Below are 20,700 nucleotides of genomic sequence, written 5' to 3'. Positions count from 1 at the left end.
TTATCAATGCACAAACCCTGTCAAAGCACAAGACAATTTTACACAGCAACACAGCTCAGCATCAGAAGATGAAGGTTAAGTCAACAAGGCTCCATGAGAGACTTCTGATCTTGCCATCTCAAAGATAATAAAATACTGCATATGAAAAAAATAGGCAGATGTGGCACATCTTATAGGCATGGTTAGTTGAAAGATACTGAGGAAGGTTATGCAGGTTTATAATTACACTGTACTGTTAAAAGGACATTTGACTAGATAAGGCAATTTAAAATAGCTAAAATATATTCTTAAATGTGGGACAGTAGTTCCACTTAGTAGAAAGCACAGGTAATGTGCTAAGCCCAGTGCTTGGGCTTCTGTAATAAAAGTCAAAAACAATTAGTTTAACAAGGCCCATCTATATGTATGCCTCAGCAAGTTCTCTAAAAAATACCTAGCATAAGACACCTCCATCTATATAATACAGTTTTCACATGAACTACTTTACTCAGAGAAATGTGTTCTATTAATACCAAAATTATGTTTTCTTTTTTAAAAAAAAGTAAATCTAATGGACAATTATTTATATATAAACGAGGTGTATGAATGACAAAATCACAGTATTTTTCACTCAACTCAAAGGCAACAAACATACTTGGAGTGCAACAAAAAAAAGATGTTCCAAATCTAATCTTGAAACCAACTACCGCATCTTAATTAAATTGGATTTGACTTTTAGGGAGCATTATCAGCTTTTCTTTTTAATAAAGAAATTATTATATGGACAATGGAAACTTATTGTGCAGTGACCTTTTTTCTTTTTTTCCTTTCTTCCAAAAACACACACCGCATACCCAATTAAAGATGTTCACATAAGTAAGGAAAACAGTGGGTTTTTTTAAAAAAAGGTTTTTAAAAAAGATGACATTTTAGTTTTCCCATCAGGGAGTTTATTGCAGCTATTCAGAAAAGAAGCTCCACAGCCTGGAACAAGACACACTAATCCTGCCCTTCTTTCAGAGGTCCATTGTGAAAATGGAAGTTGGGTAAACAGTTGCCTTGAACTAAAGTGATCCAGATGAGGCTTGTACAACAAAGACATCCCCCACACCTAACAAATCCCATGATGCTCTCAACTGTTGTTGTCAGAAAGTATCAGTTCAGTAAAGATACATCCTATTCAACAAGAGCCTGCTAAAGACTCAAGCAACAAATTCAACTCTACATACTGCTGGAGTGAGAGAAAAAGTTAAAAAAAAAACCAAAACAAAAACCAACCACCACCATCTCCCCCACCCCGAACTAAAAACTAAAAGCTTACCTCAGTGCTTTCCTCAGTGTCTCTATACATGCTACTATGATTTTCGGGTTTTTGTTGTCCAGACCCTTTAGTAACTCTTCTTGTACTGCCTCCCCTTTCTCAATTTCTATATACATTAGACATATATCTAGACCCAGCTCTTTTGCTCTGGCTTTTGGCTGATTGAATACTTTATTTACAACTCCAGACGCTACTTCTCCTGTTGTCCTGAAAGATAAGAGAGTGTTACTTTTGGAACATTTAAGTGAATTAGGTGTTCTACACCATTATCCACAGATAAAAACACACACAACACCCAAAACATGGATTAAAACTCAGCAAGTCCTCATACGATACAGACTACTTTCTAAGTTAACTTTGAAGGTAATAACCTTTTGTAAGAGATGACTTCAACCTCCAGTTTAATCAAAAGAACTCCTGCAGACTGAGTGCTAGTTAACACATTCGTAATACTGGACTACACCGGACAGTGAATAGTAGACATTTTCTCAAAAGTGCATTCATTAATATACATTAGTTAAGGTCCACAAATAAATACCATTTCCCAGAACTGCATACATTACAGTTAGCTAACACAGCATTAGCACATAATCCCAGCACAGAAATTCACATCTATTTCAAAGTTTCCAGTCAGCTAAATAATTTACACCACACTTTTAAATCAAGGGTTTGGAAGGTCGTTAGTTTTTAGACAAAGCTTTGGGTGTGTTAATTTGGTTTTTAAATAAGTCTTTTATTCATTTCATCAGGTCACAAAGTCAGTGGACCAAAGCACTGATCTGGCCCATTTGGTGTTTATTTCACCCTCAGAAGAACAGGGAATTTCATGGGCTAGACAACAGTGAAATACTAAAAACCATCCTGTGATGAAATTTGCAGGTATGAAGATTCATACTGGTTAAGTTGGATGCAACACCACATAAACATAACTCCATTTCATTTCATGGATTAATTACACAATTATCTCCCTGGAAAAAAAGGCTCCCTGTACGTATAGGCTTAGCTAGACAAGAACAGGGATTCTAGTTCACAGCACCTATATCACCACATGAATGATTCACTTTCTCTACTTGTCATAAATCTTTACTACTGCCTTTAATAGTTTCTTTGAACACTGTAAGCCATTTCTGACAAGTTAATATGCACATGGAGGCCATCTACAAGGAGAGTCTACCATTCAGCAAATTCTCTAGATTAGAAGGCAAGTTCTGCTCTCAAGAGTGAAGATCAGAATTGTTAGTGGCCACTGTACAATCTATCTGCAGCCTTTCTCAGAGAGGCACATTAAACTGTCATAATACCCTACTGATAGCAAGAAAAGGGTACTTACTTGCCAGCTACATGGGCATTTTCAACATAAGCGAGTGCTGCTTCCAGTCCTTTCAACTGAGCCACTGCATTGGAGTCTGTCACAAATTTCTTTATCAATCCAAGATACTTGGACCACTCAGGACTCTTTTCATCATCTATCTTCTGGAAGAGCTTAAGGGCTTCTTCATAACCATTTAACCTGGCTTTCCACAGCTGGAAGCAGAAATCAGATATTTAAATGTTGTGCCAGTACAATCTTAACTCACCAATCTTGCAAAGTTCTTCAATCATAGTTGAAAGCGTGCTCAGTAAACTGGAATCTGCAAGATTTCTCTTCAATGACTATACAAATAATGTGCAACAGGACAAAATATTCGTTCTTCTCCTGCCAAGAATGATCTGGATAGAGATGCCAGTCTTCATAAGCTTTAACAACCACCGATCAGTAGGTGGGAGCCCAACAATAGTTTCAGCTACAGTTGAGAAACTTCTCCACATGAATGAGTTCACTGATCTTTCAGCGTGCAAGCTTACACCATACAGATTATCATGCTATTAAATTCTGCCTAATAAATATTATTCAGCCGCTAGTTTAGATAGAACTGATGCAGTTTCAGATCTGTTACACACATGCTGTGTGGCTGTCAAGATCACCTAACTATGGTGATCTTCAAGAGAGGAGTAACAGAATCACCACAGCAGAGATACACAGCAAGCCAAACCCAAAGACAAGATTTCCTACCTTGTGTTCACATTTCTGGTCAATGGGCAGTTTCATCCACTCACTGTCGTCCCCCATTGTAATTCAGGTTCTCCCTATAATTACAGCAATTCCTGTGGGGATAGGGACAACTTAGAACACATAAAAACACGTCCCATGCTACCCGCAACATACTTCTACTTAAAAAAAAAAAAAAACAAAACAATAAAGACAATTCTGTAGCAAATCTTATTGTTAATGTGCAGCCCAAGCTGCATATATTTAGATACGCACTACTAAGACTAGACCACTATTTTGTTAGCCCTGGAAAGCTTCCAGAAGCAATTAAGGATTAGAAAACAGTGCGATTTGTAATATTTCAGGCACTAGAAGTCTCAATCTGTGAAAGTTTGAGTAAACTCAGAACTCATGCAGAATATAACCTCAGAATATAATCTAAAATTGAAGAAAAATGTACTATGATTAAGCACTAACACGAAATGAGTACCCATCAACACTAGAAAACTGACTCTTACTGACACGTGCTTTCAGCAACAGGTGCCACAAATGAGCGTCAAAAAATAATCGGGTGCCAGTGTAAGGACAGCCATTTTAACAACTTTACAAACAGCACAAATGAAATGAACAGTACTGCAAGAGGAACAAAACCCATTTTTGCAAGCTGGCCACTTTATGCCCTAATTCTAATGTAGCCAGTGTCAGCAACCGTCAACAAGAGATCAATTTCTTACCAGACTTAGGGCTCAATTCCTTACACATTCAAAGTTCCTGAGTGTTTTCTCCCCCCCCGCCCCCTTCCCTTTTTATTAAAGTAGGGATGCTGACCATTAGGGTATGAGAGATGAGACCTCAGGCTCAATGCCCATCTCAGACATACTGCAGAACTAACCTGACTGCTCAGAGAATAACGAGAAAATATGCCTGACACAGGAGATCAGCAAAATGAAAATAGCAGCAGCATTAGTGAGGGCTCCCAACATTATTTATACAAACAAAATCAAACCAGAGAATAACACATTCCAGCACACCAGTTCGAATGCATAGACAAAGATAACTAAAATTCTAAAAACTGGCCAGCATATACAACAATTTATCACTACAGGCATGTAAAAATACATAATACTAGCAGATTATTCTTAATGCAAATTCAGCCTACGCCAGCAAAGCTGCATACTTTAACCTACAAAGTATTTCACCTAATGCACAGAGGTTCTCTGCAGAAAATTAACCCCTAGAACTAGAAGCATGACTTCACTGGTGTAAGTTAATATAAGCAAGTTCTCCAAAGCCTTGTCAGCCACACAACACTAACATACAGCTAACTTGATAGCAAAATTCAGCTAGCAACAGTCCACAATAAAACCAGTATTTTTTCCTCCTTCCTGGATTAGTTAGAAGATACCTTTTTTTTTTAAAGTATCACAACCTCAGTAATTAAAAAAAACTCAAACCAAACAAAAAAACCCCCAAACCCCCAAACTACACTAAGTTTACCTTAAATATTTATAAATTCCTATGGATATTAATACTGTTCTCAGTATAATTGCATAAACTTACTAATTTGCCCACTGGCAATAAAACAAAAGTCAATGTCAGGACAGACGTTGACTACGCATATAAATAAGTGTATCCAGGCATTATTATGGTTTGTCCTTCTCATTTCACAGTGATGTGGATATTTTTTCTTGATATCAGCACAGTTGCACCGAGAAGTCTGCTTTTTAAGCAAAAAAAAAAAAAAAGCAAAAAAATTGTTGAGAAAGCCAAAGATGAAGACTTAATTAACCCCTAGAACTACAAACCACTGAGAATGAAGGGATCACTCTGCTCATTATGTAAGAAATTAAGTACACAGATGTGAGGCTACCTAAAGCCCATTCTAATGAACTGTTAATTCTGGTACACTATATTTTTAAATGTACAACTTACTAAAAAAAAAAGTTCTGGGTTAAATACTGGTCACACCATTCCTCCATGTTAGGAATGGACAATAAAAAGGTACTCTGACTTAAAAAACTAAAATAAAACTCAAGCTTTGAAATGCCATACTGAGACCACACAATCACAAGAGATCAACAGGACAAGTGAGTTACTACATCTTTTTGCATCGAAGCTCCACCAGCCTTTTGCAACAGATTCTGCTTTCACCTGTTTAAACTCTTCTGCTTTCTTTTTCTCTACCCAAACCTCTAATTTGTTCTCTTATGCCCTCCTTCAGCCTAATCAAAGAGAGGGTTCAAAATTAAATACAAATCAACAGCATCCTGATGCAAATTCAGGGCATTTTACCTATTTAAAAAAGCCAAAAGCACACACGCCCCCAACCAAAAAAAAAAAAGCCACCCCACATGCAAAAGCAAGAGACTCCTGACAAACATGAAGGTGGGGGGTAAAACTATTACCTAACTCTGATTGTGATGATTTCTCTCCAAAAGCAAAACTGAGACTGCATTCACATTAAAAACTTCTCAAATAGCTCACCTAGTGAAGGATGCAGGAATGCCCTAGTGTGAATGCAGTCACAGCAGCAGATTTCCTCTGTCCTTCAAGTTAGTTCTGCAGCCAAGCGTCATCAGGAAAGATGCAGCTTTGCCAGTTTAAGCTGTGTTTGCATTAGGAATACCTTCATTGTAAGGTACTACTATAGAAATAATGGGGTACTTCCCCATGGCAAAGAGATACAGTGGCCTCTTCCCAAACTCACACATGCCCTTAACAAGAAGCAGCAGAGTGAACTTAGTAGGAAATTCAGCAGTTGTGAATCTTGCTCAGAACTTGGAGGTAATTCAAGCCATTACCTCTCTATATCATTTTGTTGAGGAAAGTGTAAGGAACAAATACAACAACAATAGTTATTTACAAAGAAAACAGAAATAAAGCACTAACACACCTGCCAGCAGCAGAATCAGCAGAAGCAGAAACACCAGAGTTCTGGCACACATACCAAGACAAACTCCTATCTACATCCCATTCTTTTAGAAAACTCAGCAGCATGAACTCCCTACTTCAACAATAAAAAGAAACATTTATTTCTCTCCAGAAATCTGTTCTGCCAAGGAAAACCTTATTGAAGGACAGCAACTACCTTACTACAATCTTAAAAATCAGTTCAAACCCTAAAGTCTGGAGCAACTCTATTAAAAGGCCTTGTCCATAGCAAGGCTGGTACTGATTTACAAGGATTTTTACCCCTACACATATACAATTCGTTGCTACAAAGTACAGCCTCTTGCTCATACACTCTAGCAATGCACGACAGAATGTAGAAGAAAAGGATCTAGGAATTCCCCTCCAAACATCACACATACTCAACCTGGGGGTGGGGGTGGAACACATGTGATGGGACAGACACAGGGAGGGGAGGACGGACAACCATGAAACAGTGTGTATCTTCTCAGCCATTTTTTTCCGTCTGGTCAAGTCAGTTCCCCTACTATTTTTAGTCATTAACATCTCCAATGGTTACTTCAATTATAAAATGGGTTAAGTTGCCTTCTGTGCTGAATCTGGCATCTAAAAATAGTGATAAAATTATACTTTCCCCCTCCCTCAGTAACTTACAAATCCCTTTAGAACAGACAGTTTATCAGAAAGTATTCCATGGTCACAGAGGGAGTGCTCCTTCTTAGACATCCATCTTTCTAGTTTCATCACTGCTCACGTCTGTCCTAATGCCAACATCTTGTACTGTCTACATCTTGCATTTACCAGAAGAAGAGACTGTTGTTTCTCCCTTCAATTAAGTCATTGGGTTCTGTATGTTCATAGAACATCCCACATTCGACAAAAAGCTGGGGGTTTTTTTGAAGCTTCTTTGCAAAGACATGTAAACTTCCAGCCATTACTTCTCAGCATCCAAATAGCAAGTAGCCTTGTTATACAATAACGCAGCAAAATTATGTTATTACTAGTGAATTTGCAGGATTGAAGCATTTGACCTACGTAGCTTTCTTTTACCACAACTCAGAACAAACAGATTTAAGTCTTTCGGTAACAATATTCATTTTCATAGAATCCAGAAAACAAGACCTCCAAAGTGACTGAACCACCAAAAAATAAGTGTTCTGAGAGAGGTTTGTTATTAGCGTGGTCAATACAACATTTCCAAAAGCAAGTCAGCTGAGGCATCTGCAATGGAGATGCATAACAAATCTTCTGTGACAGCTCTTGGCAGGACAAGTTCTTACATTATGGAGCAGTGAGAAAATGAAGACCATCAAGGAAAGAATACGATGTCTTTCAAAGGGAAACCACGCAAAAGCAGCAAGAGCAGAAAATACTTACAAGACAGCACAAATGTAAGAATTTCAAATGTGAAAGTGAGATTTCCCCACTGAATATAAGGAAGTTTAAGAAACAAATTTATCAACACATTAAGAGATTATGGGAAAGTGTCAATACATGAAAGTTTGGATTAACCACGCACTGCTCTGAACAGCTCCCACTCATCTTCTAAATAAATGCTTTCTCCGCTACAATTTTTGAGGGCTTAATAGCATCAACCATACAGCTTCATAGTATGGGGTACTGCTGAAGAAAATCCGTTCATTGTAAACATCCTGAAATGTGTTTTATTTTGAAGCATACATTTATCACCTATCACTATATTTTATTGTGAAGTTTCAGCTTCCAGACCATTTTCTACAGAAAATGTGCAATGACAAACTAGGAAGCCATTTTATGCTAAACAAAACCAGACATTTATCAATATTCATTGTCCAGTTCTCCCTACTCACTTCCACCTATTGAACACCACTGTTGCACAAGAGCATCAAGCATTTCAGTATTTTGAAAGCTTCTCAAAAACTTTACTCAAAAGAGCAAGTTTTGAGAAAGCAAGACAGGCCTTTTTAAAGGAAACAATCTGTTTGAAATGTTCCTATACAGTAGGGTACATACTTGGACAGCGTATAGCTGTTATGTTACATTTCAGATGAAACTATACTTCTTAGTAGATGGTTCTCTTTCAATGCAACCCACAGTTTTCCTAGCAGAAATAACATTTATTTGTTTAATGACAGTTTTGGGTCATATTTGCTCTTTGGCTCTGAAAAGATGAAATTTCACTTTCTTAGAAGTTTCGCCCAGCGTGTTTTTGGTATTTGCCAGCTAAACCTTCTCATTAGATACAACATAAAGTAGCCCAGAAAAAAGGTTGAAAAATTCAAGTAATCATAACATATTTTTTTTTTTTTAATTTTACACACCTGGACACACTAAGTATTTTGAAGAGCACACAAATCTAAGAACTAAAGCCTAATCAGTCAGTGAAATAATGCAATTGCTTTAGTAAATTCCACATTATCAAAAGGAAAACTGACATCCAGCTAGCAATCCTGAACTACATATACATGCAAGAGCAACAGAGAATCAGGAGAAGTTTCAGTCAGACTGTAAACACGCTTTCCAGCTTCAGTCCACATATCTTTTGATGACAAACAAAAAGAATGAGAGGTTAAAAAAAACCCTTAGATTATTTGCTGCTTACGCAATAAAGGTTTCTTAGGATTTTAAAGGCTGGTGTTTTCAATTAAAAGATGAATTAGAAGTTGCAAGATACACAAGCTCTTGATGAAAGGAAAGGAGGATCCCAGAATAATGAAAAAGGAGAAACATATGCTAGAAAGGAATTGCTTTGCAGGTTGTGGAGTAGATTGCAGCTGAGAGAAGCTACTGCTTCAGCAGCAGTGAAATGGCATTCAAGAATAAAGAGCATTAAATTCTCTCTTGCCTGCTCTAACTCATTTGTCCTAACTCAGCTCAGTGACATCTTGATAGCACAAATGGCAAGTTATTGGTAAGGGAGATAATTTCTCTGGAAAAATATCTTTTAATATGTGGTCTCTGAAAGTAACTGAGGCTGTTCTTTTCCATGCACCTAAAAGTGAGAGACAATACAAAATAAACTGACCTTCTGCTCCAGCAAAGAGAAAAAGAGATTTTTTTTTAGTGCATGGGTAAGCCTGGAGTAAAGCCAGTCTTAGAGAGCAGAGAGGGGCAAGAGGGAAAAGGGCAACCCACGGGCAACTTTGCGTGCGCTGACATAATTCTAAGGGTGGCCGGTGGGAGGGAAAGATGTTCGTGAGGCCGTGCTAGTCAGCTGCAAACTCCCCCATCCCTGAGGCGTGGAAAGGCTCATGTGATGTTCTTTAAAAGGACGCCTGAGCTGCTGCTGGAGGGAAGCTCCCGCGGAGACATCACACCCCAGGGCTGACCACCACCACCTCCGTCTCCCAGGGAAGCACCCGGCACACGGCCCCGCCGCCACCTTCCAGAAGAGCACCCGTCCACTTCTGCCCGTTCCGCCCGCCGCCGGCTCCCCGCCCGCAGCCCCAGATGTCCCCTTCCTCCCCCTCCTCCCCCCCGCGCCGCCGCCGCGGGCCCCACCTCCCCGGCCCGCCGCAGCCCGGAGAGGCGGCCGCGGGGCTCTGGCAGCGGGGCTCCGGCAGCAGGCCGCGGCCGGGGCAACGGCGGAGCAGGCCGCCCGCCCGTCCGCCCGGCATTGTGTCTGCCCGCCGCCGCCGCCGCCCGAGGGCCGGGCCCCGCCACCGCGCACCGCTCCGCCGGGGCCTCGCCGGCCACTCACCCTGACAGCTCGGTGGCGGCGGCGGGAGGGGAGCGGGGGAGCCGCGGGCCGGGCCGGGCCGGGCCAAGCCCCTCCCCGGCGGCGGGCGGGGCTCGGGGCGCCGCGGACGCACCTGGGCGGGGAGCCGGCCCGCGCCGGGGCCAGACAAAGGCGGGCAGGGCAGGGCCGCGCCGGGCTCCCCCCACGGCAGCCCCGGACACATCTCACCCCCGCCCGCCCCCGCCCCTCCCGGCGGCGGGGGACCGGGCGGGCCCCGCCAGGCCTGCCGCTCTCCCGAGCCGTACCCCCGAGCACCCGCAGCCCTCGGCACAATCCCTGCGAGAGGGGCAGCTGCGGTCACTAGCCCCGGCCCCCATCCTCCAGCACCCCCCGGCTGAAGGCGGGGGCAGCTCCGAGGCCCGGCAGGAGGCCCAAGGCCCGAGGCGAACGAGAAACGCCAAGTACCTTCCAAAGGAGGGATAGATGAGCGGCCCGGCACCATCGTTACATGGCACGTTCTGCTGTGAGATGTGCAACGCTCCGGGGGAGCTGATTCATCAGCCATCTCTCCAGCCCAGCGCCTGACATTTTGAGATGCCTCTTCTACAGTGACAACAGCCATTGAAGCTCGTATGGTAGAAACTGGGGGTCAGTAGCTTCCCCCCGAGAAGAGCATCAAGCCATACAATACGAGGCTGTGTTTCTTCAGACATCTTTTTATCTAGCTGAAGAAAGCAGCCTCTTCCAGGCACTGCAGCACCAGCCACGCTCCCCACTGAATAATCGTCCAAGTTACTTTTTCTACCATCTCAGCCTCCCCCCTGCAACACGGAGGCACGAACACACACAGCAGCTTCTGCTTTTCAATGTTTGACATTTGCAGCAGCCACACTGTCATAGAGACAACCCCAAACAACACACGAGTGCTCAGGTCAAGAGACTATTTACTCAAGCCACTGCAACACCGCCCAGTGCAAGGCAATGTTTCATTTAAACACAAGGGTTTAAATTTAAAGGGTTTAAATTAAACACAAGGCTTTCCCGTGTCACACTAGAGAACTCCACCCCTGTAAGATGAACCACTGAACAGTCTACAACAAAGCATCAGCAACAGCAGCAACACTGTCTTAGACATAGTCTAACACAGTCTTAGTCTACCTTGTCTTGAAACCAACCATTCTATTACAGATGCAAATGGCTTTCATGCCATCCTACTCAGGCAGAGACTTCACAAACCATTTACACTAAATATTTTACAAACAAATTAGCAATACAACTTTACACCTTTCTTTTAAAAAACAGAAGAGGAAATCTGCTGATACCATGGAACAGAGGAAAGATAGGAAGGGGGGAAAAAAGGGAACCAGCTGATCACTGACCCACAATTTCGAAAGCCTTAATTAGAAGGTTTACAAGTATTTACATCTCTCAAGGGTCCTTCAAGTCATAGGTCCTACACAACAAAATCTTCCAAATTAGATACTTAAGATTGAGAGACAGTTATGCCTACTCCACAAAACATTCAGAGCAGTTTCTAATTGTATGTACTGTTCAAGATGTTCATAAGTGATCTATAAAAAGGGGCAAACAGAGGTGTTACAGTTTGCAGATGACACAATCGGGGTAGCAAGAAAGAAGAAAAAAAGATTGAAAGAGTTTACAACATGCCAGGCAAATCTGAGCTGTAAATTATCACCTAACACACACAGTGATGCACAAGAGAGAAACAACTTTGAACATTACACTGGAAGCTGAGTTTTCTGAGCTGACTATTAAATGGGAACAAGACCTTACTGTTTTAACAGACATCGGCACGAGAGTCTCAGCTCAACCGTGGCAGACCAGGTTTTCAGAAACACAGGCCCAGATTACATAACTGGCCCCTATCAGGCAAAGGACAAGAGCCGGCGTGTCTGGTGGGACTCAACTTCCACAAGTCATACACGTACGGGAATCAGGAATCATGTTCCATTACCATACATTCACTCTTTATATTAGAATATCAAAATATAAAGATATACAGAGTACCTGTACTGAGTACAGATTTAAAGCAGTCTAACTTCCCACTCTTCTGAAATACAAGTGGGGTTTTTTTGTGCAGGTGTTGCATAAATATTTTTTTCTGTAGCAGGTGCCCCAGTTAATGTTCCCAACTTTGTACTTCTGAGAATTCCCTTCAATACATCTACAACAATTTATTTAGAACCAGTTTGTTGTACTTAAAGGCCATTTTTGTTGAGTCTGCATATCACCCAATGTTGCTTTAAAAGTTTAACCCTATTGCAACTCCTGAAGTGGGCAAGGGGGGAAAAAAAAGGTACACCTGTAAGTTTTAAATGGGGGAAAGCTACCAAAACAGCAAAGTTTAAAGAAAGGCCAAGCCTGAGGCAAGAAAGTCAAACCAAATTCTAATTTTTACACAGTCAACTGATCTGATATCAGATACCAATAATCAAAACTGTAAGGGCAACTTGCACCCAATCATTCCTCTTTCTGACTTGACCCTATCGCAAAGTTTTAATAATAGATTTTTTTTTTTATGAATAGCCTTTTAGAATGCTTCAATATTTGAGACGCTCAGCATCTGGAAGTAGGCATCCTTACAACTGTAGACTAATAGATGTGTCCATGGAATGTCTATAGCAATACTGTCTCCAATACACAAGTAATAAACAAGGAAGGTCTCCCACAGCTGGTGGCCCAACATCCCAACAACTACTCATCCCCTTCTCATCTGCAGGAGGCAACTTTAACAGCACTGCAATTTATTAGCAGAAGTACTGGAAGATGCAACACTAAACACAAAATAATAAACCAGCAAAAAAGGAAAACTGCAGAATAATTAGATGATACACACCAAACACAAGTCAGCTAGAAAACTGTAGCAGGGGAGTTTGCAATTTTTTTTTTATTTTTAATTTTTTTAAATTGTTAGAAGAGTCCAGGTCAGCTTAAGCTGCACAGAAGTTTCATTCCTCAGTCTCTGCTACACAAAACTTTGTGTCTCTGACTGACAGAGGTCCAAATTCAGAAGGAAAACCCCCTACACACCAACCTGAAAGTTACGGTCTTAAAAAGAATCACAAGACTCTGACTCGGAAAGAGAATCAAATAAAATAAAAGGGGTCAGGAAGGGGGGGGGGGATCATGGGAGCCTCATTCCTGTCCAGACCCTCTTCACGTACACTAGAGACTGAAGAGGAAGCACCTCCTGGGGAGGGACCCTGGAGATCGAACACAACACCAGAGCTGTCGAAATGGAGATGAGCTCATGCCTTTTGCTTTAAGATTAGAATCACCTCAGGGAAGACTTTCCTTAGGTCATTTTAGAGGGGAAACCAATCCTGCACGCAGCCTCCGGAAACGCTGGAGGACAGAAAATGCCAGGTCCGTATTTCCCTCGAGGAACGTTAGGAAGGGGCCGAGCCCGGCTCTCTCACCGCCTCCCAGGCCAGGCCCCAGCAGCTCCCAACCGCGCCTGGGCCCACAGCGATGACACGAAGGAGGCGACCGCGGCGGGGCGGCCCGAGCTGCGGCTCCCTCCAGGCCCCGACACCCCGCGCTCGGCCTAGGCGAGCGGCGCCCCTTCAGCCTCTACAGCGCGGCGTGGTACAGGCCGCGGCCTCCCACCGCTACCGGTCGCGCCTCCCGCAGCCACGAGAGCGGCTCCAGGCGAAGCCCGCGGGCGCGGGTCGCTCCCGCGGAGGGATGTCAGCGCCGCTCGGGGGCCGTGCCCCCGCCCAGTCCCCGGGTGAGACGGGGGAGCGCAGGCCCAGCGGCGGAGGGAGGCCTACCCCGCCCCTCGGCGGGCCTGGGGACCCGCGGCGGGTGGGCGGGGGAAGGGGCCAAGCCCCCACCGGGAGAAGGACAACAACCGAGATCCTCACCTGAGCCCCGGCGGGTCGGGCGCGGCGAGTGTCCGGCCGCTCTTCGGCAGGGTTTGAAATCACTAACACCGCCCGCACCTCCCAATGTCCTCAGTACCCATTGGCCGGCGCTGGCCCCACCCACCCCCGCAGCCGCGCCTTTTATTGGGCCGTTTGAATCCGGCACGGTGACGTACACCTCGCGCTCTCCTCAGGTGGCGGCAGTGGCCGCCACCGGGCCCCGGCCGGGCCCTCCCGGTGCCGCGGGGGGGAGCGCGCGGCCTCGGGGGCGGCCTCCCGCGGCCCCTCCCCGGCCCCTCCCCGGCCCCTGCGACCCAGCCTCCCCGCGGCAGCCACCGGGACCCCCGTGAGGGCGCGGACCGGCTGCGGGGCCCGGAGCAGCGCCTGGCGCAGCACCTGGCGCCGGCCCCGCTGAACCCGCCTTTGATAAAGGGCTGAAGCAGCTCTGAGGTGCTGCAGTCAGCTTTGGGAAGGGCCCGTTACAGGGGAAGGGGCTTTCTCTTTTTTCATATATTTTAATGTGATAAGTTTACAAGCAGTAACTGTGTGTTGGTGGAGTACTGTGTGTCTTCCCGCCTTTGTTTCTTCACGCAAGCAAAGGAATAATTCTTCAGGGTAATTAGAGGGGCCTGGAGAGTGCCATCAACATGGCTGCAGTTAGTCTTAAAATGCCATCTCTCCCCCCAACACTGCCTCAGCATACATTTTTTGAAAAGGGAGGTGATTATATTTTTGCATGACCTCAGTGGAATAATTTCTGCACTGTGCTTCAACTGTGAAACGAGCAGGAATAAAGCTAAAACGTTTTAAATGTTTTTAGTACTTCTTTCATCAGAAATGGACAGAATGGGGTACAAGATTAGCACCAGTACTGGAGTGTCAGTTTCATTATTCAGTCTTTTACACCATTTAAACTGTCAGTTATAAAGAAATGCAACAGAATCTTGAACAAAACCCCTTACAGATAGAAAACCAGCTCTTCTTCAGAGCTTTATTTTCCACTGGGCAGAGGCTTGAGACCACTACAGTCCTAATACTTTTGAAAAAGAGGAACATCATCTTCTGCCATTGCCATGTTAAAATGGTAACAAAAAGGAAAGAAAGCAAGGTGGTGGTAGGGTGAGGGGTATTATGTGTGTGCAGGACTTTGCAGAAGTGTGTGAGTGTGGATATTTGGCCCTTGATTCAAAGCCACAATGGCAGAAGAAGTGTGCATTACAGATTATCAAAAGATCCCAGATCCACTGCTACCTTCTTGCTCTCCTCTCAAATGAAGCAGCATTGATGTTCTGTGCAAAAGATCTGGGAGCTCCTCTTTCAAAGGAGAGTCCACGTAACATGCATGATTCACAACCAAAAGCCAGGCAGAGTGGTTAAGAAAAGCTAAATTTATATTAAATTATCATCAACCCCTAAAATACTGAACACAGTGGTTAAGTAACTCCAGAAAGTCCAATGTCTCCAGTGAGTAACGTTAAAACCATTACACAGGAACACACGGAAATCACTGACGTTAGCTCGGGACAGACAGGAGAGATGTTTGCTTTTTACATAGTAAATCAGTGCTCAAGAGATCATCCTCCAGTGGCCTTTCTACATTCTTAACATCTTAAGTGCAACGAGGGTCTTCTCTTCCCCAGAATGGGGAACCATGATGCACCCCCTAGGCAGCATCTCACTGGGGCTGTCTCCAGAAAAAAGAAACTAATTTCTGCCCACCTCACTGGTAGAGGAGAGGTTGTGGGAGGTTTGTTGCTCCTTTTCACCATTATCATTTGAGGAAGGGAGCAGAGAGCAGGTACAAATGGTTTGTTAGGCTGGAGTGTGCAGGTTCCCTTCTAAGAAGCAGCAGAGAATATTTATCAAGGAGATCATGAGCACCACGAGTTCTTGAAAAGACTGACTGGGTTTTTCTTTCCATTCTGCACTTGCAACTCAGACAGCGATTATTTTGACAGGCTGACTGAACCTCAAGTGACAGGTCTGGGCAGATGTTTCCCTTCACTCCTGTCCCACCTCAGGATTTTGGTGCATACTCACATAAGCTATTGGGGGGAAAAAAACCAAACAAACCCCCAAACCCAGAGAAACCCTGCTCTCCTAGAAGTCAGAACCTTCCTCCCTCATCAACCCACTCACTTTCAGTTCTGATGGCCCTGCCCCTACACGTGGTTTCTGTTCAAATTGATTCTCCTGCCTATGCTTGAGCCCTCTGGTGTTGTTCCTGCATGAGGCAGCTTAGACAGGCAAGGTCCATGCCAGTGATAGCGCACTCCTTCCTCAGTTCCCAGTTGAGTCCACGCCTCAATCCAAAAGTGCCTCTGCCCAACAAAGACAATGCTTCCCAGGCTGGAGTCAATCAAATAAATAATTAAATAAAAATCTAATTAAAAAAAAAATCCCTCTGGGAGTAGGGAAGAGTCCCACATTAACACAGGGAAATTTCCAAGCCTTAGCTCCAGTACATTTTCCACAGGAATATACACCAGTCAGCCCAATGGTGCAGTTACGGACAGAGTTTCAAGCCACCTAGCCAGGTCAAAGCTGCAACCCTCCCCTTTCTGCAGAGCTACCTCTGCTGTAAAAAAGTACAGCCAACCCACCGGCAACTGTTGTGTTTTTCAGGGATAACAGGACTGTTAGTATATGAACAAAGTTAGAGCAGAATAGCATGGATTTTCCTTTTTTTTTTTTTTTTTTTAAAAAAAAAACAGCTGGAAAAATACCACAAGGGAGATGCAGTCTCCCCACACCTCTAAGCCATACCCCGAGTGCATGCTTTGCTCTCTTTACACCACAGGTGGGAATGTACTTGAGCTTATCCCGGGAGATAAAGAGGTTACAGAGCTTGCTGTGAGAAATTCTTCACTGGAAAGTTCTGCTTCCAAGTATCTGACTTAATACTTAATATTTTACCATGATAGTATCCATATGACTTGAGGGGTTAATTTTTGAAGAAGCATTAAGAGATATTTTCTCTTTTTTTCCCTCTGAACAAACAGATGACAAGAGAAGTCAAGAGACTACGAAAAGGTGGCAATAGTCCTTGGGAGCATGCAAGGCCCAGCTCCAGATGCTGCTGGGGTGTTAACTGCAAGGGTAGGATTACACCCTCTAGAGGGTAAAGGCCTTGGAGGCCAGAGAACAACTGAAGCTCATGCAGCTGATGGGAAAAAATGACTTTGCAAGGAGAGCCGTTTAGTGGTAACAGAAGAGCTTAAAGTGCAATTCTATCTGATAATCGACTATTTAAAATGGCCCTTACAGCTCCCTGATTATTGTCTCCTATTCTAGGTCAAATGGGCTCAGCCTAGTAATAGAGCAGTTCCTAACTGTCAGCACTGAGTATTCCCCTGGGAAAGACTCGACCTAGGAATTCTCTCTTTTCCCTCACTACAGTAATCAAAGGTCCTAAAGGCCAAGAGAATTGGGACCTTACAGAATTGGGACTGGTGGAGACTTAGCAAATTTTCTTTTTCTTTTTTTCTATATCAGTTATGCAAAGACAAGAGTAGAATTCAGGTCTTGCTGAGGTCCATTTCCTCCCACTAGCTCTGTAGAGCTAAGAACAATACCAATCTATTCTTTCCTCAAGTTCAGCACTCTGACTCTAGTACCCACCCAAAGGGAGCAGTTCTGAAAGGGCCATTTGCTGACTTTTGTTTTTCCAGAGTAGAAACATGTTTTAACAGGAAAGGGGAGAACTGGAGCAGTGTCCACTGCCAGCAACAGACACAGTGCTCCGATCTGAGCATTCCTTGAAGTTTTTACTAGCAGATGGGAAAGCAAGCAGTGATGCTCTCATGAAGTGAGTCACAGCAACTGTGGTTACTCTCTTTATGCCCTTAAAAGGTGACCTGATGCTGTGTCAGTGTCCCCTTGAGCCCCAAAGGTTACCCCATCTATTCCAAGACCTCTCTGAAGTTAAAGACTCCTCAACACAAAGCCTCTAAGAGTGCTGCTAGTATTGGAATGACTAGAGGAACTTCTGTGACCAGGAGCTAGCAATGAAGGCAGCTCTGCTCTCTTCATGGGCATTGACCGTGAGCTGGACAGCACAGGACTTGCAGGTTGCCAGAGAACACAGAATCTGAACCAGATTCAGGCCAGAGGAGTCACTGCAAAAGTTAACGTGGCAGCTTCCAGGAAAAGGGAACATATAAATAAACCACAGACAGTGAAAATGAGCCAAAAGGGTCTCTTCCCATCCTCCCCCTCCAACAGCTGCCCAAACTCCTTGCTGAAAGGCAGTCACAGTCTCTGGGCCCCTCGCAAGAGAGACTGGTCTCTGTGCCCTTCCTTGCATAGCAGGCAGAGTCCTGACTTTTTTGTGCAGAGCAGAGGCTAGGGAGGGTACGAGCTTTTTCCAAAGTTGCGTGTACTTTAGACCTCGCTCTCCGTGGAGGGCTTGCGTTGGTGTTTCCAGCCTGTGTCTGGGAGTGAGCCACGCCGTTCAGGAGTGGCTGCTGCTGTGTTCACACTGCTGCATTCAGACTGTTCTTCCTGTAGCAGCTGCTCAGTTTCGGTGTCATCCAGTGAACCAGAACTAGCCTGGATAGAGACCGTGTCTGTCTTCATGCAGACGTGGTCCCGGAGGATCCCTCCTCGGGAGCTCCGAATCTGCTTAAGGTCATCCCACTCTGAATCATCACTGGACAAAAGGCATATCCCCTCCACAATCTTGATCTTCTCCTTGGTGTAGCTGTGGTCAGGACCAGTCTAGGGAGCAGACAGATGAATGAAAAAAAACCAATACATCTATGGAAAAATATGGCAAAGAGCAAAGCAGAGCTGGAATGTAGACAGTGAAGCAGACAAAAGGCTGGACCTCCATATAAACTGCCACTGGCTTTGACTGTCACAATGGCAGAACACATTCTAAGTTTCCCTTCAGTTCTTTGCCACCCCCAGACGAATCCTGCCTGCAAGAGCTCTCATTCCAAACTTCAGAAGCCTTCAAATCATGGAAGGGGAATAAGGATGAGCTGGCTCTTCTAATTCAACTATATATACTCCCTGCTGTCAGGGAATAAGAACACAACACTGAGATTAAAAAGGAAGAAAAAAAAAAACCAAAAACCAAAACCAACAACAAAATGGGAAGCAGGAACAGCCAAAAGACTTCATGGTAAAAGCAGGCAGGGAATTGATTCTAGGTCTGCAATATCTTTATATGTGAGTCATTCTGGATTTGCCCCTCAGGAAGGCACAGCTGGAATACCACCGTCGAGTCCGAGTCTCACAGTGATACAGGGGAAGGAGATTACAGGGAAACGACGGAAATGATCAGAGGTTAAAGGGACCACACAGAGATTAAAGTAGTGGAATATGTCTAACTTGGCTCACTGACAAATAAGGAGCATTAGAACATCTGATCTATCCCTGAGGACAAAGTGGAGGGGGCGGGGAAATATACATTTGGAGTAGCAATATACATAGGAGCAGCAGAATGAAAAGTGGAAAGGATTTAGATTCCCAGATAAATAATCCTGTCTTTAGTAGATAAGGCTAAAATGGCAGGAAAGTTTGGGAAATCTATGGGATAGTTCCTTTGAAAAACAAAGCAAGGGAAAACTCCTCTCTCTGTAAGTCTTGCTGTGATTCTTGCTAGAGGAACTAAGTGATCCAACAGATTAGCATAAACAGTCCTGCAGAAACTGTCTTTTTCAAATCTCACATACTGAGTATGAGTAGTCAAAGCCAAGACAAAAGGATCTGCCATAGAAAATTACCTATACTTTCTTGACAGACAGTAGACCTGGTTTAAGGACATAAAAGCAGGGGAGAAGCAAGAAAGAGCAATTAGTATGGGACAGTGCTTGAGCCACACAACAGAGCTTGAGTGAGGGAGGCGGGATCAAACACATAGAGTAGTGATACCTGACGTGAGGATGTGGACGGAAATCAGAAGAGGGAAGATGAGAAGCTATCTGAGTGATAAGAAAGCTTCTGAGGAGAAAACAGAGGAGAAACTAAATGCTGCAAGATATAATATTAAACCTTCTCCAACCTGTGGCACGCAGGGCAGACCTCTGCAGGGCCTTTAAAATGCTCCATTTCATAAGGGCTCCAGTTCTCGCCCCCTCCCACCCCCCCTTCCAGGCAGTGCACAGCCAGGGGCCACATTCTTGCTGCCAAACTCCTTCTGGCTGCCTGGTTCCCCTGGTGACTGTCCAAAGCAGCCTTGGTGCGACGGCCACTAACCAGGACTGTGTCCAAGGAAGACAATTCCCTTTGACTCCTGTACTTTGAGGGCCAGTACCCAATGCAAATGAAATACAAGACACTGTGGGAGGAAGCAGAGTGCTAAAGACAGGTCTAATTCACTACAGTTTGCTGGGGAAGAAGTGCTGCTGGTTGATCTCCACAGGAGTCTGAGCAATTCACCAAAGCTGTCCTCCTATGTCCTAGAAGTAAATGCTGACAAGTTGCAACATTTTCACATGCTAAGGTCTGTAATACTCAACAGCAGCTTGAGCTGGGCTCCCATGTCCTTAGTAGCAGCTCTTACCTCTTTCTTATAACACAACTGGTTGTACATGGTTGGTTTGGGAATCGCTTCAATCTTCACCTCCTGGGTAGATGTCCGATATGAGGGATTACTGTAGGTTAGGTTCCCCAAGCCAGGGTCCGTGAACTTGGACTTATTATGCCTAGAGGGAGAGAGCTGTCAGAAAAGACACAGGGCCTTGCTGCCAGGATCCAAAGTTCCCGAGTGCTCAGTGAGTGGAAAACTCCAGCAATCTTCACTGTCCCTCAAAGAGAGAATACTGGCTTCACCTGGTTCTTCAGCTACCAGTATACTCACTAGCTACCAGTACAGCAAGGCACTGACATGTAACCACAAAAGCCCTACTGGCAGTAACTGGTGAAACTATCTGGCAGACTAAACAACCCCGTCTGAGGGAACTGGGGT

The 20,700-nt window shown here is 44.3% G+C and overlaps 2 protein-coding genes across 6 annotated transcripts in view; both read right to left on the bottom strand.

The window, feature by feature from the left end:
- Nucleotides 1-13,894, bottom strand: part of CKAP5 (cytoskeleton associated protein 5) — a 54,837-nt gene extending 40,943 nt beyond the window's left edge. For all 3 annotated transcript variants that reach the window (XM_074824041.1, XM_074824042.1, XM_074824043.1), the window contains exons 1-4: nucleotides 13,785-13,894; nucleotides 3,354-3,445; nucleotides 2,631-2,824; nucleotides 1,301-1,507 (exon numbers count right to left, since the gene is read on the bottom strand). In XM_074824041.1, the coding sequence (XP_074680142.1) occupies nucleotides 1,301-1,507; nucleotides 2,631-2,824; nucleotides 3,354-3,410 (458 nt within the window). In that variant the 5' untranslated portion in view covers nucleotides 3,411-3,445; nucleotides 13,785-13,894. The remainder of the gene's footprint in view (nucleotides 1-1,300; nucleotides 1,508-2,630; nucleotides 2,825-3,353; nucleotides 3,446-13,784) is intronic.
- A 691-nt stretch (nucleotides 13,895-14,585) lies between these two features.
- Nucleotides 14,586-20,700, bottom strand: part of LRP4 (LDL receptor related protein 4) — an 84,906-nt gene continuing 78,791 nt past the window's right edge. For 2 of the 3 annotated variants that reach the window (XM_074824037.1, XM_074824038.1), the window contains exons 37-38: nucleotides 20,296-20,437; nucleotides 14,586-18,503 (exon numbers count right to left, since the gene is read on the bottom strand). In XM_074824037.1, coding sequence (XP_074680138.1) covers nucleotides 18,168-18,503; nucleotides 20,296-20,437 — 478 coding nt within the window. In that variant the 3' untranslated portion in view covers nucleotides 14,586-18,167. Of the gene's footprint in view, nucleotides 18,504-19,664; nucleotides 19,734-20,295; nucleotides 20,438-20,700 lie in introns of all 3 variants that reach the window. The other variant, XM_074824039.1, reaches the window with a different exon arrangement.

This window comes from Strix aluco, chromosome 4 (assembly GCF_031877795.1).
Source record: "Strix aluco isolate bStrAlu1 chromosome 4, bStrAlu1.hap1, whole genome shotgun sequence".
Taxonomy (NCBI): Eukaryota; Metazoa; Chordata; class Aves; order Strigiformes; family Strigidae; genus Strix; species Strix aluco.
Note: the sequence above shows the minus strand (reverse complement) of the source record. Positions and strands in the feature narration are given on the sequence as shown.